The sequence below is a fragment of the Antedon mediterranea genome, chromosome 2 (assembly GCF_964355755.1).
Source record: "Antedon mediterranea chromosome 2, ecAntMedi1.1, whole genome shotgun sequence".
NCBI classification, from domain to species: domain Eukaryota; kingdom Metazoa; phylum Echinodermata; class Crinoidea; order Comatulida; family Antedonidae; genus Antedon; species Antedon mediterranea.
The window spans coordinates 40,327,693-40,354,047 of NC_092671.1; the positions used below are offsets into that span (position 1 = coordinate 40,327,693).

The following is a 26,355-nucleotide window of genomic DNA, read 5'->3' on the forward strand; positions in this document are numbered from 1 at the left end:
GGCTTTCTTAAACATTTTTGTAGGCTCAATTTTATCATTCTTTGTTATAATGTGGTATTTTTGTTTGTAATATATTTCGCATTTCATTCTTCAGGCTGCATTATCATATATCTTTTTATGGAATTAAATAAATACCACTGAGTGAATGGATTTATAGTCATTTTATTTGAAATTTAGTAACACTTCCTAGAGTGGTACTTATAATAATCTATATAGATAAAGCATGTTTTTCAGAACCGTAGCTGTCTAATATTAAACACAGGTATTTTATCAAGATAGCTGTTTGTTTTTAATTTTTAAATCAATTCCAATTCAAAATTAACATCTATTTCTCCTTTTTAACTTAAAAGTTAATAATAGTAAATTACACTAATTTGATTCAACTAAGAGGGCAAACTAAAAAAAAAGCAAATATTGTGAGAGGCAGCCCGTAAAACTGAAAAAGAACACAAGACAATACGGAAACCGGGAACAGGAAAAAAACTGTAATGAAGACTTTGAATTAAAATATATAAAAACTTGATAACAGGTATCGTTTCTTAAGGAAATCTCTTCATTTACTAAGAACTTTTGATAGGAACGTTATCCAGAGTTTGGATCAAATACATACTTTTTAAAAAAAGAAGTAGTTTTTAACAAGGAATACGTTAGATCTCCGAGTTATGTGATTTGGGAAATTATGATTGAAACTAAATAAATCATCAAATTGAGATGGAAGGAGCGAGTTCGACTAAGAAAAAACAAAAAAACATTATTTAAAATGGTTTATATCCTAAATTGTTATAGCAGACTAAATGAAGAAACTAAAGGATTAAAATGGGAGGAACATTTATCTATGTAGGAAGGGTTTGTATTACTCTAAATAAAATGTAATTGAAGTAAGGGGAAGGGGGATTAATGAACAGTAAGTGGAAGGGGGATTAATGAACAGTAAGGGGAAGGGGGATTAATGAACAGTAAAGGATGCGGAGTATGTTTAGGAGATGATGACCAGAACTTTTGGATATTTTGTTTTCGACTTCGAGTAATCTAATTGCTGTCCAGATACACACCAAGAAATTTGGTTTTGTCATCAATTTGTATTATTTGATATTTTTTTTGTAATTTGTAAGTACATAGTAGGCTTATTTAGTGGTATTTTTGAAAAGAGGCCCCAAGCAAAGAACCTTGAGGGACCCCACAAAGAAAATCAGAAATGGTGTGTTTAGATTTATTGTATTGCTTACGGTTGGAAAGGTAAGCTTGAATAAATACATATAAGGAGGCCACGGATTAAATAAGTATTTAATAATAATTGTATCAAAAAGTCGTTCGAGAGGTCAATGAAATAGCAAGTTACCTCTCTTGTTAAAAGTCCAAACAATTTGTTTTCTGTAGATAATTGTATGTTCGATTGTAAGGTGTTCAAAATCGGTAGCACTCATATAGGACGGTAATTACTGTAATCATATTATGGTATTGGGGCTACCGGTTGTCACACAAATTTATTAATTTTATATTTGCTCAAATAAAACTTTTATTCTATTAAACGAACAGAAGGGTGGCCTTTTACCTTATAAAAAACGACAAGTCAAAAAGAAATTGAGTTCAAATAGTCATGTGCTTACTAATCTAAATCAGTCTTTACTTAGTTTGTTAATAATTAGTTAATACAATTATAATTTTACAATAAAAAGTAGCGTCATGAGAGTTAAAATACAGATGTCCATTCATTCTTGGGTTAGGGTTAAGCAATAATAATATAATCATTTCTAATTGTGTTTTAATGCGGGTACAATTTCAGTATACTGAGCAGAAAATGTTTATATAATTATAAACCTATAAATGAGGCAATATTAATGACTTGCATTTATCCTTGTCAGTCTAAATATGGTGTTTCAGATAGGTGTACCTCTTCGGTAGTGTGTTCCCTTTTTGTATTCATTGAAAAAAGATCGTTTGCGTTTTTATCATTTTTAGTCGCGTGCATGCAACGCAACTCTACAGCTCACTGTGTCGGTCGGTTGGTCGGATGGTCGGTCGGTAAACACTAACTCAAATTTGAGCACGCGACTGCAGTCTTATTAAATTTCTTGTCCCAAATTTCTTTCGAAATACTATGAGTATATATTCACTTAAATCATCTCCATGACAAGATATCAATTAATGGAAATGTAATTGTATAAAACTATTATAAACATTGTAGTTTGTAAGACACGAGATACAAAGCTTGATAACATATTGGCTATAAAATTATATTATTATGATGAATTGTATACCCACATTTATTTTACATTGAATATATTATATTATTATTGATGTATAAAAACTGATAATCGTAAGGACACTTTATTTATAGTTATTACGTCAACATCCCATAAACTGTCCTATTTGTCAATTCTTACATTGATAGGCCTACTTATCTCTATATTATAAAAGACCAAACCCGTTACATTACATGTTACAATTTTAATAGATCTGGCACTAGACTACGACCATTAAAAGTCAATCCATGTAGAACCTTGTTATAAATAACATTTATACAAAATTTAAAAGTTCGACGACAACTCTATATTGTAAATTTTGTTTTGAATTTTAATCATTTTTAATCGTTTTAATAGTATTTTAATATTGGCCTATTAACCGTATCTTATCATTGGCCTATAGCGTTTGTGCAAGTTGATGTATTTTTTAGTTTCATTGTCTTAATTATGCCAAGCAAAATGAATTTTCCATTTTAAGCGGACCAGTAACATTTCTTGAAACTTGAATCTTAAAGCTCGGTTCACATAATATAATAATATTTAGTATCAGCTCCTCCTCTTCATCTTAAAAACATCAGAACAATCTGCCTTCTATTCCTAATAATCTTTGATATCTATCAAAATAACTATTGATCATACCTTCTATGGAATCCTCAATAATCTCTAGTAGCTGAACTGTTCCAACAATATGTTGGAGTTCCTTTACTGCCTCTCTTAGTCGTCCCTTTTTACCCTCACAATCTACGTAAATGTCGACGTTAGGTTTAGTTTCTGAACGACGTGACTCGATATGAGTTATGTTTACATCATTATCCTACAAATAAAACATTAACAAAAAACATAATCTACATTTTGTCTTGGTTTATAATTTATTTTTCTTCCGTGTACATCTAAGAAAAGCCACTAATAGTAATAGTAATTTATGTTTTCTCTTTTTCAGCAGAGGCATAATATTTACCTACAAGAGGTTTAAAAACATACACATAAAATAATAGTTAACAAGTTATGAAATTGTAAGTAAGGAGAAATAATAATAACAAGTTGTGTCATGTAATAATATTATAAGGTTTCATTTCGTTCTTTCCATGCAGTTTTTAAAACAAAAGTTGATCCACACAACTCTTATGTACAGTAAAGTAAAGTAAAGGTGAGTCCCGTGTTCATTTTGAACAAGGTAATGAACTAATTGTACTAAGCCTCAGCTAGTATTTTCAACCAAGTACTCATTTACAGCTGAGTGGACTTGAACTTGTCTGGAATTGAATCCGGATCTCTCTGTATGACAGTCAAGTGGCCTAGCCACTCGGTTAACCAACTCCATCCCTTATGAGGCGGTAAAATGTGTGCAATATACTTACTTTAAAGGTTTTTAATACATTTAGAAGTTCGTCCATTTCTCTCTTTAATGAAAATACAATTGGACTTGTTGTAAAGGTGTCAAAAGAAGACTTTGAAGACAGTCGCCGCATTAACCGCGACTTTCGTACATTTACTGATGGCACATTTTTCTAAATTAAAAAAATTAAAAAAAAAAAAGAAATTATTTTAATGACTTAAGAATATCATAAACATTTATTCAATGTCACTTACAACAGGTCACACTTTTATTTACAATTATTACAAGGTTTTTACCAATAGAATTACGATTTCTTTTGTTATAGTTGTGATGACAAAAACTACAAAAGTCTAAGATTCACAAAAAACAATGTGAGTTTATGTAATACTAAAATAAGAATATCATAGGATCGTTTTCAGCTTCAAATGTAAAAAGCAGATAAGAACTTAGGTTTATGTATACATTCTACAAGTTGGTACCAACAAGAATACGAAAGACAACTTAACAGTTTCATATAGGCCTACATTTATTTGACTGGACTCATCGTACAAAATGTTTTTCTGTTAACGTACCTACCTTAGAATGCAGATCATCTAGTTCTGCTAAGTCGATGACATTACTTCGACTAAGTCTACACTTAAGACTCATGATGATAGTAAGACAGTATGTTACTGTGGTCTTAGATGGTTTAGTTAATGTATACATTTAACAACTGGCTAAATCTTAAATTAAATCTTAATTTATACCAAATAATGGGAAAGTGACGTCATTATGTTGTTTACTAGACACATGGTAGGTTTAACACCTTGATAATTACAACAAAAGAAATCTGGTGTATAATTAATTATGAGAGTAATTAAGTATCTTCATTACTGGTAAATAGGTAATTACTTTATACTAATTTCTATCGTAATAATGTGACTGAAGCTAATTGATTCAAGGAAAAAAGATCTTTGAACTAATCACGTCATGACAGACGATTACAATGCATTACTTGTTTTGACGACAGTGCACTCAACTTATAATTCTTTTTCTAGTTTAGATTCTGTTGTCGGTAGGTCGTTGTTGTTGTTGTTCGTATTGGAGCTGTGTTGATGCAATTAAGATATTCAATGCATAAACGAGGATATCGATTCCGATTGGAAATGTTCAATGACAAACCGATACGAGGGAAAGTGTGAGACTTCAAAATCCGGGCAAAGCTAGACATTCTCTAAATTATCTGTGTCGACAAATGATACCAATGACTGCGCATTAGTGGAGTCAACAGCGCTCTGACATAGTAATAGTCCATGGGATTTAGACTTTTAACTCACACAAATTGCAAGAAAATGTTTTTTTGATGAAATGTGTTCTTTAGACCCTACTGAAGACATTTATCAACGTTAGGACATTTTTCGACAACGGGAAGTAGCCTAATTTGCATAATTAAAAATGGCGGCCATTTTTAATAACGTACTATGTATCTTGGAAACCGCTAGTCACAGATACTTAATTATGGTGTTAAAATCGTTAGAATATATGTATTTATATTCACTTTAATGAAAAAGTTTGTCCAAAAATGAATCGAAGTGCTATTTCTAACATTATTGACCTTTGACCTTGAATTCTCATATCTCAGCAACCACTAATCGGAGATATACAAATTAGGGCTTAGATTGTTCAAAAACTACACATTTATATCCAGTCTAATGGCATGTTTTTGCAAAAAATGGCGGATTCTAACATTATTGACCTTTGACCTTGAGTTATCATATCTTAGCAACCACTAATAGGAGAGACACAAATATTTATATTTAGTCTAATGGCAATTTTGCCTTTTCCATTGATTCTGTCAGCAATCGTCGAACGATATCTGATATGGTTTTTCTATATAATATTTTAAATTCTAATTTCACTATTTAGTTTAAATGTTCCTGGTCGTACACGAAACAGACATTTATTGCATATTCCTTTTAGCCGTGTCGACTGTACTAAGAGGGGACTTTTTCATAGACTACCTTATACATTTAATAATCTAAATAGCAATCATATCGATATTTTTAATGATAGACTTGGTTATTTTAAGAGGACGATTATGTGTTCACTTCTTGAACAGCCTGCATAACCTGTTTGATTAATTGAAATTGTTTATGGCATGCCGATCTATGTTATATATATATATATATATATATATATATATATATATATATATATATATATATATATATATATATATATATATTGTATCTGTATTTTATTGTTAACCGTTTTTGATGTTGTATTGTTTTATGTTTCAAACCTGTTAGTGGCGGTATTTATCGCTGTTGGTTTTGACTGAATAAAATAAAATAAAATAAAATAAAATAAAACGTTTTTGCAAAAAATGGCCGATTCTAACATTATTGACCTTTGAACTTTACACTACATAAAATCGCATAACTTTGAAAATATTGTACATATGAAATTATTTTTAGTGTCAAATTGTTCAGAACATACATGTTTCTATAGAGTCCAATGACACATTTTGTCCAATAATGGCCTATTGTATGGTTATTAATATTTGAACTATATTTGAAAAGGAATGGCCGCCATTTTTAATTATGCAAATTAGGCTACTTCCCGTTGTCGAAAAATGTCCTAACGTTGATAAATGTCTTCAGTAGGGTCTAAAGAACACATTTTCTTGCAATTTGTGTGAGAAAAGGGTCTTTTTTAAGCTAAATCCCATGGACTATAACTGCACAATGCTCTGCGTATTTACACTGCGTAACACACGGCTCCGCACACAAAAAACTGAAGTTACTTATATACTACTTATATCCTTGATCTTCTTCCCATCTACACCCCTCTTGCTTGTATTCGTTTGGCTGATCAAAACCTACTACTTGTTCCTAGAATTAACACCAAATCTTATGGACAAAGGTCTTTTATGTTCTCTGCTGCTTCTCTTTGGAATTCTCTCCCTCGTCATTTTACTCATTCAACTTCTATTGCTATTTTTAAAAAAGAACTTAAAACGCATCTTTTTAAAATCCAATATAAGCGCCTTTGATTTTTACTTCGGTTCTGGCGCTATACAAATACCTAAATTATTATATTATTATTATTATTGTTATTATTATTAGTATTAGTAGTGTTATTATTATCATTATTATTATTATCATTATTAATAGTATTATTATTAAGTCGAAGAAGTCTGGTTATTCTGGTGACTTACCCATAAAACTTGTAAAGGAATATTTGTAAATGATTAATGCTGTACCGCTTCACTTATCTTTAATTGCTGTCTTCCCGGAGTTGTAGAAGTTACTCTTGATGTGATGTGATGTGACATGCTCTAAAGTTTAGTCTTGATCACCTTCTATGAGTGGTATGACCGTTAAAATCAGGAGATGCTAATTATCGGGGTAAATATAATAAATATTCTAGCCATACCGAAACCGCTTAACTCAACCACTTTAGATAGACCCCTAATTGATACAGCTACCCACTCTACCAAAACCGCCTAGATCAATCCTTAATGATAGACCCCTAGACCACCCCCTCCTGAACTCCAAAACTTACCTGTTATATTCAGTAACATTATCATAATGGTAATTTACAATTATGATGCCGTTGTTATTTTGCTATTTTGAAATTGTAAATCATTTTTTTATAGGTTTAAATTTGTTTACCTTTATTATTGTAATAAATTACCATTCCCTAACATATAGAGTAACATAGTATTTACATGAACATTCTAGAATAAGATGTTTTGATTTAATAAACCATGTATAATTAATAAGAACAATCAAGAACATTCCAGAAGTGCTATTAATAGAAACTGTAATCATGTAATAATGAGAAGTATAAAGAATGATCTAGAAGGATAGGAGCATCTTGTATATAAAGGGATGTAAACTATTGTAAGGTTGTTGGAATAGAGGTTGGATGTTATATTGTAAAGTCATTGTGAAGCTGTTGTTTAAAGTGCTTACTGGATTGTTGAAAGTTGAAGTTGATTGAAATTAAAGCTTTGTTTTTGAGTTATTTTACAACTTTGTGGATTTTGTGTGTATACTTTTATGTCACAAGGGAGTTCCTAAAGTATTTTCAACCGCTCGGAAACATACGTGAGAGGAGTTCGTGACATAATTTGGTGGCAGCGGTTATTTCGATCTACTGTTCGACTTAACTGTGTATTTATCTACTGTTGTGATATTTTGTGGTAGCAGTTTGATCTACTGTATTTTGCCATAGATTGGTGGCTGTTTTAGGATCAAGTGTACTTTATTGATATTTTGAGGAAGCGGTACTTACGATACTGTGATATTTTACGGAAGCCGTGGTGCTACGTTTTGTTTAATCGTAAGTACACAAACATTGTTTAAAGAACAGTAGATTATTTTATTTGGAACAGTAGACTTGTGAACGTCTCGGTAACTACGATTAACTAGTAACAAGACCCTAATCCAGATTTAAAATATGGCTGATAAACAATCAACAACAAGATCCGGTAGAGAATACAGCGGCGGCGATGAATCTGATTCTGAGGTAGAATCGGTTCAGTCAATACAACCTGAACAACAGGCAGAAGAGTCTGGACCAACCAGTGGACATAACCCTACAGGGGCTGACTCATCTTCAAAAGATGTTTTGTTGTTGATGCAGCAGCAAATGCAGCAGCAAATGCAGCAGCAAATGCAGCAGCAAATGCAGCAGCAAATGCAACAACAGAATCTTATGATGCAGCAGATGATGGAACAACAAGAACGTTTACGCAAAGAAGATATGGAAAAACAAGAACGTTTACGCAAAGAAGATATGGAAAGACAAGAACGTTTACGTAGGGAAGATATGGAGAAACAGCAAGCGTTAGTAATGGCGTTAATGGATAAGCAAAAGGACAGTGAGGAGAAACGATTAAAAGACATGATGAGATTGAAAGAAGTTCAGATTGCAAAACTTTCTGATAGTGATGATATTGAAAATTATCTCACTACGTTTGAACGAATTGCTAACACCTATGAGTGGCGAAAAGAACACTGGGTAGTAAAACTAATACCTCATTTGACAGGCAAAGCAAGAGCGGCCTATGCATCACTACCAGTGACAGAAAGTAACCAGTACGACATAGTGAAGAAAGCAATATTACAAAGGTATGACATAACTGAAGAGACATATAGGCAAAGGTTTAGGTCAATTAAAAAGAAAAGTGAAGAAAGTTATAGAGAAATGTATGTTAGGTTAAAAGATTTATTTACTAAGTGGGCTAGGCCTGCTGATAAAAGCAAAGATGATTTAGCTGAAATTGTTATTTTAGAGCAATTAATAGATATTATGCCCACAGGGGTACAAATTTGGGTTAAAGAACATAAACCAGATTCTGGATTAAATGCTGCAGAATTAGCAGATAATTATTTTCAAGCTAGAAAAGGTATCGATTTTGAGAAAAAGTTTCAAAATAGAAAACACGAAAATAGAAACAACCAGGAGAAAACAGTGAAAGGCACTCCTGAAGTTGACAGTAAGGGTAATAATAATCCCCCTGATAACTTTCATAAATCACAATCTGACGCTAGACAACCTCTCGTTTGTAGACGGTGCAAAAAAGTAGGCCACATAGAACGATTTTGTCGAAGTAAGGATGGCTTTTTGTCGACAAAGACAGATACTGTTTCAAAACCATGTACACCTTACATTTGTAGAGGCCTAGTTGAAGGATGTGATTGTGAAATTTTGATAGACTCTGGATGTGATATGACACTTGTTCATTCTGATTTAGTAGCGGCTAAGAAAATTAATCGCGCGGAGCAAGCTAAAATTACATGCAGGTGCGTCCATGACCATGTCCAAGCCTATCCTACTGCATTCGTCAATATTAAGATTAATAACGAAGACCATAATTTGTTGGTTGGCGTTTGCAGCGATTTACCAAGAGATGTAATTCTTGGTAGGGACTTTCCTAAATTTGGAGACTTATTAGGGAAGGGGGATAAGAATCATGATAGGCATAGTTTTGTTGCCACTAGAGATCATGCTAGAAAAGAAAAACTAAGAGAGGAAAACGAATTAAAGTCGGAAAAAGCTTCTGGGGTTATTTCACATCAGCTAGATGATGTGGTTAATTTTCAAGAAGAATTTGGACATTTAGATGGCCAACTACTCAGTAACAACCCTCCCAAGGAAAAAGTTCATAAAACCAGAAGTGAGAAACGAAAAGTTAGGAAAGAGTTTGCAAAAACAAAGGAAGCTCAATCTAGCCAAGATAGGGAATTAGACATTTTAGATATTGGCAGAGATAAAATTAAGGATTATCAGGTTAAGGATAGAACTTTAATTTCACTTCGAGAACAGATGTTAGTACAGAAAGATGATGACACTATAAAGATAGTCTGTAAGGATGGAATTTTATTTAGGCTGGTTTTCACTAAACACCAGACAGAACCAATAGAGCAATTAGTGGTTCCATACCCTTGCCGTAATAGTGTATTGAAAGTCTCACATGATATTCCTTTGGCAGGTCATTTAGGTAGGAAAAAGACATTAGATAGGATAAAGCAGAGATTCTTTTGGCCTGGTATTAGAAAGGATGTGACCGAATATTGTAACACTTGTGAAAATTGTCAGAAAACTTCAAAGTATAAAACTAAATTGAAGGCCCCGATGATTCCTATGCCAATAATCAGTGAACCATTCCGCCGAATCGCTATGGACATTGTTGGTCCACTAGCACGGAGTAAGACAGGAAATAAATATGTCTTGGTTATATGTGATTATGCAACTCGATATCCGGAGGCTATCCCACTGAGAAGTATTGAAGCTCCAAAGATAGCGGATGAGTTGATTAAATTATTTTCCAGGGTAGGGGTACCAACAGAAATTTTAACCGATCAAGGCTCTAACTTTACCTCTAAGTTGTTGAGTCAAATTTATAAGTTACTTTCAATTAAGGGCTTGACTACTTCTCCCTACCATCCACAAACCGATGGATTAGTGGAAAGATTTAATGGCACCCTCAAGGCTATGATTAGAAAATTTGTTCAGGATGATCCCCGAGAATGGGATAAATTGCTTCCATACCTATTATTTGCTTATAGGGAGGTACCGCAGGAGTCAACTGGGTTCTCTCCATTTGAATTATTGTATGGTTGGAAGGTACGAGGTCCACTTGATATAATGAAAGAAATGTGGACAGGCACGGTGACAGGTCCTCAAAGTGTGGTTTCACACGTTGTTAAAATGAGAGATAGGTTAACTTCAATGAAAGATCTAGTCCAGGAAAACATTGAACTATCCCAAACAAGGCAAAAACAAAAATATGATAAGAAATCTGTTTGTAGAGAATTTAGTCCAGGTGATGAAGTCCTATTACTCTTACCATCTAGTAACGATGCATTAGAGGCAAAATGGCAAGGTCCTTACAAGGTTTTAAGGAAACTAGGTCCAGTAAACTATGAGGTGGAAACTAATGATAAACGGAAAAAGTCAAAAGTCTACCACATAAATCTTTTAAAACAATTTCATCGTAGAACTATTGAGGTTATGCTGGCTATAAATGATGTAACTGGACAAGACGAGGGTCAGGATAAGGACATTTCTTGGTCAAATATTTCTAGTTCCAATTTAACCTTAGATTCTGGTGAAGGATTAGATGAATCTCAGCTTTCAGATTTAGCGGAGGTGTTTTCTGAATTTGACTCAGTGTTACAGGACAAGCCAGGGAAAACTACTGTAATAAAGCATGATATTGAAATGAACCTAGGGGTACACCCAGTTAGATTAAGAGCTTATCCAATTCCTCAGGCTAAGTTAGGCAAAGTAAAAGAAGAGATAGAATCTATGTTGGAACTTGGGGTAATAGAAGAGTCTCACAGTCCCTGGTCCTCTCCTTATATCATGGTACCAAAGCCGGACGGTACAGCTCGCTTTTGCGTAAATTACAAAAAAGTGAATAGCTTGAGCAAGTTTGATGCATATCCAATGCCTCGAATAGATGAAATAATAGGCAGGGTTGGTCCTGCTAAATTTATAACGAAGTTAGATTTATGTAAAGGTTACTGGCAGGTTCCATTAACTGAACGGTCAAAACCATATACAGCTTTTTCAACACCAATGGGTTTGTATCAATTTAAGTATTTACCATTTGGCTTGCATGGGGCTCCTGCAACGTTTCAAAGAATGATGGATCAACTGTTGCGCAAGAAAGAATCTTATGCAGCAGCTTATATGGATGATCTGGTAATATTTAGTCCAGACTGGGAAAGTCATATCCATCATCTTAGGGACATTTTTCAGACCCTCAAGCAAGCTAATCTGACAGTCAAACCTGCAAAATGTAGTTTCGCACATAGTAAAGTGCATTATTTAGGGTATGTAGTTGGAGAGGGAATGATACGTCCTCAAAAGACTAAGGTAGAAGCGGTAGTACAATGGGAAAAACCTAAAACTAAGAAGGATGTTAAATCTTTTCTTGGCCTGACAGGATACTACCGAAAGTTTATTCCTAATTATGCTGACATTGCAGCACCTCTAACTGATCTGACGGGGAAAAAACATCCAGATAAAATCAAATGGACGCCTGAGTGCGAAGATGCACTTGTAAAGTTAAAACAGGCGTTATGTTCAGACCCTGTGTTACGAAACCCAGATTTTAATGCAGAGTTTATACTGCAAACAGATGCGTCAGATCGAGGGTTAGGTGCAGTACTTAGTCAACTAGGTCCTGATGGTACTGACCATCCAGTATTGTATCTTAGTCGTAAGATGTTCCCAAGAGAACAGAATTATGCAACTATAGAGAAAGAGTGTTTAGCTATAAAATGGGCTGTCGAAAGTCTGCGATATTATCTACTAGGCAGAAAATTTAAGATAGTTACTGACCATCAACCACTCAAATGGTTGGTTGAAATGAAAGAGACAAACAAAAGACTAACTAGATGGAGTCTTGATTTACAACCTTATTGCTTTACTGTTGTACATAGAAGGGGTATTTCTAATGGTAATGCTGACGGATTGTCACGAAAACCATTAACTTAAAGCAAGGGTTACTTTATAAAATAGACAAAATAGGTTTTAATGTTTATAAGTTACTTGTTTCTTACATTTTGTTTGTAATGAGAATTTGGTTTTCACGTAATGTAGTTTGAATTTATATTCATATATTAAACAGGGTTTCTAGGTCGAAAATGTTATATTTTGCCACGTCCGTGTATACTTGCCCCTCAAAACTCCAAGAATGAGTTTTGAGCTCAGAAAGAGGGGGGAGTGTAATAAATTACCATTCCCTAACATATAGAGTAACATAGTATTTACATGAACATTCTAGAATAAGATGTTTTGATTTAATAAACCATGTATAATTAATAAGAACAATCAAGAACATTCCAGAAGTGCTATTAATAGAAACTGTAATCATGTAATAATGAGAAGTATAAAGAATGATCTAGAAGGATAGGAGCATCTTGTATATAAAGGGATGTAAACTATTGTAAGGTTGTTGGAATAGAGGTTGGATGTTATATTGTAAAGTCATTGTGAAGCTGTTGTTTAAAGTGCTTACTGGATTGTTGAAAGTTGAAGTTGATTGAAATTAAAGCTTTGTTTTTGAGTTATTTTACAACTTTGTGGATTTTGTGTGTATACTTTTATGTCACAAGGGAGTTCCTAAAGTATTTTCAACCGCTCGGAAACATACGTGAGAGGAGTTCGTGACAATTATTATATCGATTTTGTATTTGTAAATACTTTTTATAGCCTAATTGTAAATCTGTTTTAATTGAATTTATTCATACTTTATTGATGTTAATCTTTGTCAAGCAGAATAAATAACTAGACATGAAACTCGTCACTTTGACGAGTTAGTTATCCGCACAACGACAAACGCCACGTGCACGTCATATGTTGGAATATTGCACACAGATAAAGATTATGGCATTATGACAAGAACTGAAGAATATGATATGCTGTTAGTGCTGAATTCTGTCAATTTTGTGTCATATAGTATATACATGCAAACAGTATAATCTGTATACATATTACATACAGTGTAGAATAGGTGAAATTACGGGACCCGCCATTTATTCCAATTTTTAACATGGCGACGGTATCAAAATGAAACACTTAATTAACAATTTCAGAAGGAAATTATCTCAGGAACAACATATTAACGTGTAGAAGAAATTTGAATACGTAAAATATAGATGCGCACCCTTTTAAATGTGATGAACTATTACGCAAAATATGAAAATACGACTTTTTTTATTCAACTGGCAATATGATGACGTCACAACATCCGATTGGCAAAATGTTTACATGAATTCGTATCTACAATCCTATAGCTTCCAGAAAACGTTTTAATCGTGATTATCACATTTTATTCTTACGAGCTATTACAGATTAAAATTTACTGTAAATATGAAATTAATGACCCACGTAATTAAAATTTTTAGGCATGATGACGTTATAAAAATTAAAATATTTTTATCTCATGCTAAAGAAAGTTGATTGACCTAGACAATATATAAATATAGGAGAAAAAGGAATACAGATAAGCGTGATGCGCTCCATTGAATGTGATGAGCAATAACGAAACAGACAAAAATCCTATATTTTACATTCGTGTGGCCATACGATTACGTCACAATGTTTTTTTAGCCTTATCGATGCATGATCCGATATCTGCAACTCATCAACTTCTAGATTTTGTAATAAAAATAAACGGTTCACGGTTTACTTTAGAAACTATGACTGTTTAAAAAAAGACATTATTTTGATGATTTTTTAAGCTTTTTCATAAAAAACGCGCACAAATTGTCTAATTCAACGTGTTCGTATGGCGTTATTTAAACTGGAAAAGGTCTAAATTGTTTTCAAAATTACTAGGAAAGGCTTGAAAAATATAATTCAAGAGAAAAAAATATGTTTTTATCGCTACGTGCGCACCGCGTGCGTAAAAAAATGCGCGCCCGTGGGAATTTTTGACATGCTCAAAATGACATGAAACGCGTAAAAAGAAATTGAGTAGAAATTAATTTTGCGCATTTTGAAATTTTAAATGCGCGTGTGCGCGTAACTTCTTGTGAAACATGCCATTTTTAATCCGTAGAAAGTTTGCCCCTGATATGACTTAAATTTTGTCAAAGTGTCAATACTAAATGACTTTTGGTTTTTAATCTATGATCAATCATTGAAATTCATAAAATTGCGCGTAAGTCACGTTGCGCAACTATGACGTCATTAAAAAATAGGAGGTGCACAACTTCACGTAAATGCCCATATGTTGTCAAAGTTATGAAATGTTATGTTTACACATTTTAGAGAAACGCGACTCACAAAAAAGGAAGGAAGGAAAGAAGAATAATACAGAAAAAAAATGTTGATCTCATACAATAACAAGGAGTTATCCGCTTGGTATACCAAGCGGATAACTAATAAATCAGGAATTCGGGTATTGTACAGTATGCACTTTAAAAACACAAATCCTTTTCAATATTAAAACTAATTATTGAATATTATTATATTATTAGTTTCATTTAATCAATTCTTAATATTGCAACCAACAATAACACGCATTAGATTGACCCTTATATAAACGTTTGACATTTACTATAAAGTTCACCACAGAGCCATTATGAAGAAGGGTCACGGCGGTCACTTTGTAATCGTGGAACTTTGTAAAAGCCTTTTGTAATTTGTATTTATTGTATTGACGCACATTGCAATCTATTGAGTATCACGACACACGCGGCGTGCTAGGCCTACCGGTACACACCTCAGAAATGTTAGTACTGTATGTGCAAATTAAAACTTTTGGCGGCGTTCTTTTGTATCACTGTTTCCAATCGTGTGACTCTGGTTCTCGATGTTATATCTCTGGGTTATCGCAATCATTTACATTCTAAAATCAATTAGTATCTACATGATTTAAAACGTAATAAAATTACTTGTATTTACATTCCGATTCTTTGAAATTATCTGTAAAGACGGGGCATATTATATTGTTTAAAGAATTATGTAAATTGTGATAAGTATATGAATAGAAGACTCTATGTAATAGTCATCATATCTGTCATCATATTTGTCGTCGGTGATGTTACCTCGTCTACTTCGTATAGTATGCCTACAACATAACCAATATACATTTATAATCTATTTAATGATTGACATTATTAGTATCTTCAAAATAATACGCTTACATTCAATTAATATTATTTTTCTAATTTATATTTTAAAAAATCAGAAAAGATGTGTTAATAATATTTTTGTAATTCTGGTATATCATTGAATAGACACGTTTATATCAATTCCCTAGCATATACAATACTCAAGTCGCAGTTATTTCATATCTTACTAAGGGAGACGATGCCACATGTAAAAAGGACATATGTGAAAATACAGCTATATAGCAGATGATGTTGTATATAATTGGACATTAGTATCTTTATTTACGCCATGAATACATTTAAAAAAATTATATTTAAAGACAAATTGTAAATTTACCTGCAATGCAAGCGGTCATAAAGCAAGCAGTGGTTCCAGCGATGAGGGCGCGAATTGCAACTTGTGCCAGGTCACTCTTCCTTTCTGGTGCCATTGGCGTAAGTCCTCCTAGTTGGATTCCTATTGAGCTGATATTTGCAAACCCACAAAGTGCGTACGTTGCAATAACCTCTGAGCGTTTCTGAAATTACCAAATTATGTTATATCATTTAAAGCAACATGATATCATATTATCTTATAATATTATTTGAATAAGGTTTAGGCCTATCGCAAATTGCTTGAATTCGAGAGGGGAACGTCATTTTACAATGCATGATGGGAAGTGTTTGGGAATGTCACGACGCGTACGGAAAAATCACGTACGTACGTGTCATGACGTTTGCTCACAAACCCTTCCTATCATGCGTCGCGCACGCTATTTGCAATAAACCTTATGCAGTAGGTCAATAATTAAGTCACAACCATAACAAACAAAAAACATTAAATTATAAAAATGTATAAGACATCAACGTTTCCTTCAAAAATATGAAAATGAAGATTAATAAAATCAGATTTCGTCTGTAGTTTTAATATATAATAATAATAATACCACATTTATATAGCGCCCTTTTCATGAGTAATCATGCTCAAAGGCGCTTTACAAGCATTATTACCCCAGTATTTTTTGGGATCAAACACGTATGGAAACATACTTCCATAATGCAGCCGGTAACCAGCGCAAAGTTGTGTCTAGATCTAACTGGGTACCCATTTATACACCTGGGTGGAGAGAGGCAACGTAAGTAAAGTATCTTGCCTACGGGTACAAGCAATGCGGCGAGAGTTGGATTCGAACCTAGGTCTGACGATCGGTAGTCCAACGTCCAACACACTGCGCCACACGCCCTTAATCAAGTTAATCAGTTCCGTAGAAAAGAAAAACGGAAAAAATAATGTTTTTAATTTTAAAAAGACAAATCAAACGGTTAAAAACAAAAACCTGTTGACTATTTTTTAGGTAAATATTTTTTTTTTCTCGATCCAAAAAAAGCTAAACAAAAATTTTTCAGGTGGACAATAATCTTTAATCGTCATCACAATAATTGAGTTGACAATAAAGACATAAGCCTACAGTAAAAAAGCTAATCAATTAACAATGGATATCAGTGGTAATGCTTGGTTCCCACTAGAGATGCAACGCAATGACGTAAGGCAACGATGATGGATTATTCGAACGGTGGTTTGTCATTGGTCAACTCGCTTGCGTTGCGCGTACGTCTATGCGTTGCGTCTCTAGTGGAAACCACGCTTACGGCCTAATACCTACCGAAATAGTTCCAGCTTCAATGATTTCTCCCAGACGTTCATATGCCACGAATTCATTAATAAATGTCTTGATACCAATCAATTCGGCAACCAGCCTGCAATCATTCCATTCAACACCCATGATGAATGCTACAGGCATAAACACGTATGAACAGATCAGCTGTAACAAAAAGCAGAGTTACCGTACAAACAACGTTTCTTTTACGCAGTTTTGTCCATTTAACGGTTTGTGCATTGACAACGAATAATCAAATTATGATACGAATAAAGAAGAGAAATTTGCATTACTTTAAAGCGGAGTGGAGCTTCAGCTTGGCTTGCCTTGCGATCTCAAGGTCCAGGGTTCAATCTGACATACTGTCAGGATTGGCAAATAACACTTAGTTTATAAGCACGATGATTAGCGAGTTAACGTGCTACGTTTTAACAATAGCTTTTATCGTCAACAAAATAAAACTATGTAAAGAGTTTATATGTGTGAAAATAATTCAGCTGGCGTGCATCTATTGTTATCTAATAGTGTTTAAATCTGTTTACAAAATAATGGCAATTACCTCGAAGGTAAGGGGTGGGTCCTCAATTCCAACAAGTCCACCAAACCACGTAAGAATAGCATTACAACACGCTAGGATGGCAAGGAACGCAATGAGATTAGCAGCGATGTTTGCTACTAGTGATACGGCCGTTGCGGCGCCAAATGACGCGGCTTCTATCATGTTTCTTTCTTCACTGAATAGATAGAAAAGATAAAAAGCTGATAATATAACATAACTTAAGGGTCTTTCACACCTGTTCCGGCAAGATTCCGGCCCGGCACCGGAAAATACAATCAAACGTCAATCTTTCGTTTTTACGCGGCTACGCGCGTATCGATTGGCGCATAGCCGCGCAGAACGTCGTGAAAGCGAAACATTGGCTTTCGTTTCGCCGGACGGGAACCGTGCCGGAACAAGTGTGAAAGACCCTTACAGTATGTGTGTTTAATTTTTTCAAATGTTTATTTTTTTAAGGTTAATGATCATAATGAAGTGAAACAATCTGTTTGATATATACATATTGAATGATTAGTATTGGTATACATTGAATGATTAGTATTCGTATACATTGAATGATTAGTATTGGTATACATTGAATGATTAGTATTCGTATACATTGAATGATTAGTATTGGTATACATTGAATGATTAGTATTGGTATACATTGAATGATTAGTATTCGTATACATTGAATGATTAGTATTGGTATACATTGAATGATTAGTATTGGTATACATTGAATGATTAGTATTGGTATACATTGAATGATTAGTATTGGTATACATTGAATGATTAGTATTGGTATACATTGAATGATTAGTATTGGTATACATTGAATGATTAGTATTGGTATACATTGAATGATTAGTATTGGTATACATTGAATGATTAGTATTGGTATACATTGAATGATTAGTATTGGTATACATTGAATGATTAGTATTGGTATACATTGAATGATTAGTATTGGTATACATTGAATGATTAGTATTGGTATACATTGAATGATTAGTATTGGTATACATTGAATGATTAGTATTGGTATACATTGAATGATTAGTATTGGTATACATTGAATGATTAGTATTGGTATACATTGAATGATTAGTATTGGTATACATTGAATGATTAGTATTGGTATACATTGAATGATTAGTATTGGTATACATTGAATGATTAGTATTGGTATACATTGAATGATTAGTATTGGTATACATTGAATGATTAGTATTGGTATACATTGAATGATTAGTATTGGTATACATTGAATGATTAGTATTGGTATACATTGAATGATTAGTATTGGTATACATTGAATGATTAGTATTGGTATACATTGAATGATTAGTATTGGTATACATTGAATGATTAGTATTGGTATACATTGAATGATTAGTATTGGTATACATTGAATGATTAGTATTGGTATACATTGAATGATTAGTATTGGTATACATTGAATGATTAGTATTGGTATACATTGAATGATTAGTATTGGTATACATTGAATGATTAGTATTGGTATACATTGAATGATTAGTATTGGTATACATTGAATGATTAGTATTGGTATACATTGAATGATTAGTATTGGTATACATTGAATGGTTAGTATTGGTATACTATAACACTTTGAAGATTGCTAGCAATTGGCAATTTGGAAAACCATTGCCAAAAGTAGACTTTATGTTTAAGAAGCCTATGTTCTGCTTGCTGTTATATATACTTTTTAAGATGCTTTCTTTTTACCATTTGTAAAAAGTTTGGCAATTTGGAAAAACTCTTGACAAAATTAGACTTTATGTTTAAGAAGTCTACGTTCTGCTTGCTGCTAAATTTAAGATACTTCTATTTACCCTTTTGGTATGTCAACCTGATCTGCATTTGCTGTTTTGGATTCTTCTGTTTCTGGCCAAAATAGTTTAGCCATAGCCAAGGCAGCTGGAGCTGACATGACTGAAGCACTTATAAGGTGTGTTGCATCAATACCAAATGAGATATACGCTCCAAGAACGCTGCCGGCGATTGTGGCGAACCCTCCTGTCATTATCGCATGCAGTTCGGACAGTGTCATTTCTTTTATAAATGGACGGATCAATAGTGGAGCTTCTGTCTATAAAATATAGCGGTAATACTGAATAAATCAAGGAATGTTATTGCAGGTTCATGTTGCAAGGACTAAAATGGTAGATGTGTTCCTGTACTGTTCATAGTTACTTCTTAACAACAAGAAATAATGGTTATTGTCGTCCTATACTGTTCTTAGTTACTTCTTAATGGTCTACAATGTCTAAATTGGTAGGTGTGTTCATTTACTGTTCTTAGTTACTTCTTAATGGTCTACAATGTCTAAAATGGTAGATGTGTTCATTTACTGTTCTTAGTTATTTCTTAATGGTCTACAATGTCTAAAATGGTAGATGTGTTCCTGTACTGTTTTAGTTATTTCTTAATGGTCTACAATGTCTAAATGGTAGGTGTGTTCATTTACTGTTCTTAGTTATTTCTTAATGGTCTACAATGTCTAAATTGGTAGATGTGTTCCTGTACTGTTTTAGTTATTTCTTAATGGTCTACAATGTCTAAATGGTAGGTGTGTTCATTTACTGTTCTTAGTTACTTCTTAATGGTCTACAATGTCTAAAATGGTAGGTGTGTTCATTTACTGTTCTTAGTTACTTCTTAATGGTCTACAATGTCTAAAATGGTAGGTGTGTCCATTTACTGTTTTAGTTATTTCTTAATGGTCTACAATGTCTAAAATGATAGGTGTGTTCCTTTACTGTTCTTAGTTACTTCTTAATGGTCTACAATGTCTAAAATGGTAGATGTGTTCCTTTACTGTTCTTAGTTACTTCTTAATGGTCTACAATGTCTAAAATGGTAGGTGTGTTCATTTACTGTTCTTAGTTATTTCTTAATGGTCTGCAATGTCTAAAATGGTAGATGTGTTCCTTTACTGTTCTTAGTTACTTCTTAATGGTCTACAATGTCTAAAATGGTAGATGTGTTCCTTTACTGTTCTTAGTTACTTCTTAATGGTCTACAATGTCTAAAATGGTAGGTGTGTTCATTTACTGTTCTTAGTTATTTCTTAATGGTCTACAATGTCTAAAATGGTAGATGTGTTCATTTACTGTTCTTAGTTACTTCTTAATGGTCTACAATGTCTAAAATGGTAGATGTGTTCCTTTACTGTTCTTAGTTACTTCTTAATGGTCTACAATGTCTAAAATGGTAGGTGTGTTCATTTACTGTTCTTAGTTATTTCTTAATGGTCTACAATGTCTAAAATGGTAGATGTGTTCATTTACTGTTCTTAGTTACTTCTTAATGGTCTACAATGTCTAAAATGGTAGATGTGTTCATTTACTGTTCTTAGTTATTTCTTAATGGTCTACAATGTCTAAAATGGTAGATGTGTTCATTTACTGTTCTTAGTTACTTCTTAATGGTCTACAATGTCTAAATTGGTAGATGTGTTCATTTACTGTTCTTAGTTATTTCTTAATGGTCTACAATGTCTAAAATGGTAGGTGTGTTCATTTACTGTTCTTAGTTATTTCTTAATGGTCTACAATGTCTAAAATGGTAGGTGTGTTCATTTACTGTTCTTAGTTACTTCTTAATGGTCTACAATGTCTAAATTGGTAGATGTGTTCATTTACTGTTCTTAGTTATTTCTTAATGGTCTACAATGTCTAAAATGGTAGATGTGTTCCTTTACTGTTCTTAGTTACTTCTTAATGGTCTACAATGTCTAAAATGGTAGATGTGTTCATTTACTGTTCTTAGTTACTTCTTAATGGTCTACAATGTCTAAAATGGTAGGTGTGTTCCTTTACTGTTCTTAGTTATTTCTTAATGGTCTACAATGTCTAAAATGGTAGGTGTGTTCATTTACTGTTCTTAGTTACTTCTTAATGGTCTACAATGTCTAAAATGGTAGGTGTGTTCATTTACTGTTCTTAGTTATTTCTTAATGGTCTACAATGTCTAAAATGGTAGATGTGTTCCTTTACTGTTCTTAGTTACTTCTTAATGGTCTACAATGTCTAAAATGGTAGATGTGTTCATTTACTGTTCTTAGTTACTTCTTAATGGTCTACAATGTCTAAAATGGTAGATGTGTTCATTTACTGTTCTTAGTTACTTCTTAATGGTCTACAATGTCTAAATTGGTAGATGTGTTCATTTACTGTTCTTAGTTATTTCTTAATGGTCTACAATGTCTAAAATGGTAGATGTGTTCATTTACTGTTCTTAGTTACTTCTTAATGGTCTACAATGTCTAAAATGGTAGATGTGTTCATTTACTGTTCTTAGTTACTTCTTAATGGTCTACAATGTCTAAATTGGTAGATGTGTTCATTTACTGTTCTTAGTTACTTCTTAATGGTCTACAATGTCTAAAATGGTAGGTGTGTTCATTTACTGTTCTTAGTTACTTCTTAATGGTCTACAATGTCTAAATGGTAGGTGTGTTCATTTACTGTTCTTAGTTACTTCTTAATGGTCTACAATGTCTAAAATGGTAGATGTGTTCATTTACTGTTCTTAGTTACTTCTTAATGGTCTACAATGTCTAAAATGGTAGGTGTGTTCATTTACTGTTCTTAGTTACTTCTTAATGGTCTACAATGTCTAAAATGGTAGATGTGTTCATTTACTGTTCTTAGTTACTTCTTAATGGTCTACAATGTCTAAAATGGTAGGTGTGTTCATTTACTGTTCTTAGTTACTTCTTAATGGTCTACAATGTCTAAAATGGTAGGTGTGTTCATTTACTGTTCTTAGTTACTTCTTAATGGTCTACAATGTCTAAAATGGTAGATGTGTTCATTTATTGTTCTTAGTTATTTCTTAATGGTCTACAATGTCTAAAATGGTAGGTGTGTTCCTTTACTGTTCTTAGTTACTTCTTAATGGTCTACAATGTCTAAAATGGTAGATGTGTTCATTTATTGTTCTTAGTTATTTCTTAATGGTCTACAATGTCTAAAATGGTAGGTGTGTTCCTTTACTGTTCTTAGTTATTTCTTAATGGTCTACAATGTCTAAAATGGTAGGTGTGTTCCTATAGGCCTACTGTTCTTAGTTATTTCTTATTATTTTTACCATCTTTAAAACTATAAACTTACCATGCCAACGAATATATTACCAGCAGCATTAAGCGATTCACTGGCTGATGTCTTCATCGTGTTTTGCATTAGCCAGGCTACTTTACTAATGATAACTTGCATTACTCCCAGATAGTATAATACTGAGATGACACTACTGAAATAGATAACCACTGGCAGAACCTGGCAGAAACAAATCAGACAGACTTTGATATTATTTTGAATTTTAGCTTAAGATTAGGACTTGAGAACTTAGCTCATTTGTCCCTTCATATATCGATTAAAAAAAAACAACTGCCATGGTTTTGGAGGAAATGGGTAAAATGGTCGCGCAAACAAGCAAACTTAAGAATGTCTATACTATTAAATTATATGTGTCAAAAAAATGTGATGTGCTCATATATGGACATGATGATGTCATATTACTACAACATTTTGGAATATCACTATCATACTTTTTTTGTAAAAACTAGTTTGATAGTGTAGACAGAGCTTAGCAAACATAGGCTTACCAAATTTTACAATTTGTTTTGCTTACTGAAAATGCAAAGTAATGATCCAGATAATTTTCACCAAACACAAATTCTGCTCCAACGTTTGCAAAGCCAAGGAATATCGTTACGATGTCTCCGAGCCAATCGAATATTGTCAGTCCGATATCGGTGCGAAGGACAAATAATCCAAGCAGAAACTGAAGTACTAAACCCCAAATCACTGGCCGCCATTTAATCTAAAAATGATAAGTCAGTATGAGGGAAAATTCAAATACAATTCGTAATGTTTATTTCTGCTCGGAATCGATAATATAATAATATATAAATTTAATTAATTTTATCGAAATCAAACCTAATCAACAAATAACAACACTGGTGATCTTGAAACGTTCAAGCAGAGGTCCATGTAGTCAGCTGTTTAATAAGGTAACAGTTGATTGCATTGGCGCCGTGTAGAACAGGCTAATAATTTGCTACTTCGGACGATGTCTCAAATGTAAGTTTATCTGAACATTATGGTACAGACATGCTATACAGGTCATCCTAGTATATTAACAACTATACTTACCGAAACGTAACCTATATTAATCAGCAAATGTTTACGTTCGGCATCATTATTTTCAACATTTTTAAAGTATCCGCTCGAGCATTATACTGCCCTCAATATAGTATTTGTTGTAAATCATTTAATTAGTATTTATATCTCTTTTTATATTTTAGCTCTGCTATATTTCTATTCAGTGCTCTTTTGTTGAAAATATAAACAAAAATGGTTTTATTTACAATGGTTATGTAATGTTCAGTAGACCTACCTGTCTAGGGTGTTTAGAGAAAACGTAAGTTAGGAACACGAATATCAACAGCCCTGCTGCTGAAACAAGTTGTTCTGGACTTTGTCTTGTTATAAAAACTATTGCAATAACATGGCCTGCAATAATGATGATATACACTGGCCTAAAAGAAGATAAATACAAATATATACATGAAACGCCTTTATTATTAGCTTGTCGCAGTATTGCGTGGGGAGTGGATCACTTACGGTTTGTAGTTTGTTGTTGGCTCTCTTGAAAATATAACCGCATAGTCGGTGGGAGCAAACACCTAAATGATTGTCTATAATCTGATTTTAGTGATTCAAAATTACCATTTGATATACTCCCATTTCTCCATTATCTTCTCCCATACTGGTTTCCAGCATTTTGTGTTGATGGCTTCCCCAAAACTATCACGTATTGCACCGTATATTAACGCAAACGCAACGATTCCCGTCCAAATTGCCAAAATCTGTGCACTCTCCCAGTCGTAGTAACATGCGTAACTAAAGTAGGCAATGTACGCCAAGAGGAAGACTATTTTGGTTACACCTATGATGATGGTTTTGTGTTTGTTGTAAAATGTTGAAAACGATGCACCACAGGAATCTACAACCTGAAAGATAATGTAGTAGTAACAGTTTATTGTTGAAATTTAACGAAAAATGATATTTCAAGGGCTGATAGTGAATCAAGTAATATTGAAACTCATGTATCAGTATTCTTAAGTATGTTTAATGTATTTTTGTGTTTTTTTTCAAAATTTGTTCTTCTACGTCCTGAGGACCCCATTTGATATAAGTCCCACATCGGTACTTTCATGTGCTATTCTGTATCTAATTTGTCTTTTAAATTGAAATTGTATATTCATATATCTTGTATCATAAATTTTGTATGTTTTTAATGAGATGCAAATAAATTAAATCAAATATTCTTGAGTTGCCTACTGTAGTTTTCACAACAACAAACTGGTTGCGTATTGCCGATTATTAGGCATAAATATTTATAATTGAAACTGAGTTAAATAATATAAAATATATAATTACTGCCCAACATCGATCAGATGGTGAAGTTTTTGTGTGACTGACGTCATCTGCTTCATTTGTGACGTCATCTGCTTCACCTTTGACGTCATCTGCTTCATTTGTGTCGTGATCTACTGTGATATTTTCATATTCAAATCCACTGTTGTCTATTCCACTGGGTTCCTTATAGTTTTTCAACTCCACAGCATTCTAACAAAACAGAGTAATTTCTAAATTACCTTAATTGACGTTACATACAATAATTTAAATCCAGAGCATTGAATATGAAACTATAGCGTGTACTTTTAAAACAAAATAGACAGTGTTTCTATGAGACATTCCAAGTATTTCACAGGACATTGTATAAAATACAAAATCTCTGATTCACAGTAGCCTCTCTAAATAATTTAATTGTTAGTATTTAGATAAACGTGTATTACATCTACATTGTCATACAAAAAAAGTCTCCGTATAAAGATAATATTATTTTGAATATTAATAGTGAACATTGAAATTACAAAAACAGGCCACACGATATGTTTGATAGAGAGGTGTGCTAAATCACAATAAAGTAAATATATTTATCGCTGGCACAAGAAAGACAGATTCATGCAAATATTTACATTAATCAAATAATCTTATAGACAAACTCTAAACGAACTTATCCTTGCATAGTCATACTCTAGGACGAATAACCATACCCATGCTTATTAGAACGAATACTCGGAATTCGAATACGAATAGTCACAACTTGAGGACAAATTGTCAGAGGTAGAAGAAGCATAGTCAGAACTCGGAGACAAATAGTTAGAATTCGGAGAAGCATAGTCAGAACTCGGGGTCATATCCATAATTACAATAAATGTCTAAATATGATATCTATTTTAATTACTAAAATCGACACATAGAAAGAAAGATTTTAATTATCATTTTCCATTTTCCTTGCTTATACCATCAATAGAATTTAAACACAGTAGTTTAAAGTGCAAGGATGTACACTGATAAGAACAGAAATTGGAATA

General features: G+C 33.0%; 2 protein-coding genes across 2 annotated transcripts; one reads left to right on the forward strand and one right to left on the reverse strand.

Moving 5' to 3' along the window:
- The first annotated feature begins 8,025 nt into the window (after positions 1-8,025).
- LOC140039465 (uncharacterized) lies at positions 8,026-12,579 on the forward strand. The gene is made up of 2 exons (XM_072085068.1): positions 8,026-8,699; positions 8,787-12,579. The coding sequence occupies exons 1-2, from the start codon at positions 8,026-8,028 to the stop codon at positions 12,577-12,579; spliced, it is 4,467 nt and encodes a 1,488-aa protein (XP_071941169.1).
- Positions 12,580-15,227: 2,648 nt separating this feature from the next.
- LOC140039932 (solute carrier family 28 member 3-like) lies at positions 15,228-24,685 on the reverse strand. The gene is made up of 9 exons (XM_072085527.1): positions 24,641-24,685; positions 24,309-24,450; positions 23,541-23,732; positions 23,024-23,185; positions 19,739-19,995; positions 17,901-18,075; positions 17,348-17,506; positions 16,042-16,222; positions 15,228-15,661 (listed from the first exon to the last, which is right to left on the reverse strand). Exons 1-9 carry the CDS (start codon positions 24,664-24,666, stop codon positions 15,588-15,590), a joined length of 1,368 nt encoding a protein of 455 aa, XP_071941628.1. The 5' UTR covers positions 24,667-24,685; the 3' UTR covers positions 15,228-15,587.
- Between the last annotated feature and the right edge of the window lie 1,670 nt (positions 24,686-26,355).

Excerpts from the sequence above, each read along its gene's own strand:
- LOC140039465 (XM_072085068.1), top strand. The coding sequence starts at position 8,026 with ATGGCTGATAAACAATCAACAACAAGATCCGGTAGAGAATACAGCGGC. Across the intron at positions 8,700-8,786 it reads AAGAAAGCAATATTACAAAG|GTTAAAAGATTTATTTACTA; the intron begins GTATGACATAAC and ends AATGTATGTTAG.
- LOC140039932 (XM_072085527.1), bottom strand. The coding sequence starts at position 24,666 with ATGGAGAAATGGGAGTATATCAAATG. Across the intron at positions 23,186-23,540 it reads ATCATTACTTTGCATTTTCA|GTTCTGCCAGTGGTTATCTA; the intron begins GTAAGCAAAACA and ends TGTTTCTGCCAG. Across the intron at positions 18,076-19,738 it reads CAGGTTGACATACCAAAAGG|TGAAGAAAGAAACATGATAG; the intron begins GTAAATAGAAGT and ends CTATCTATTCAG.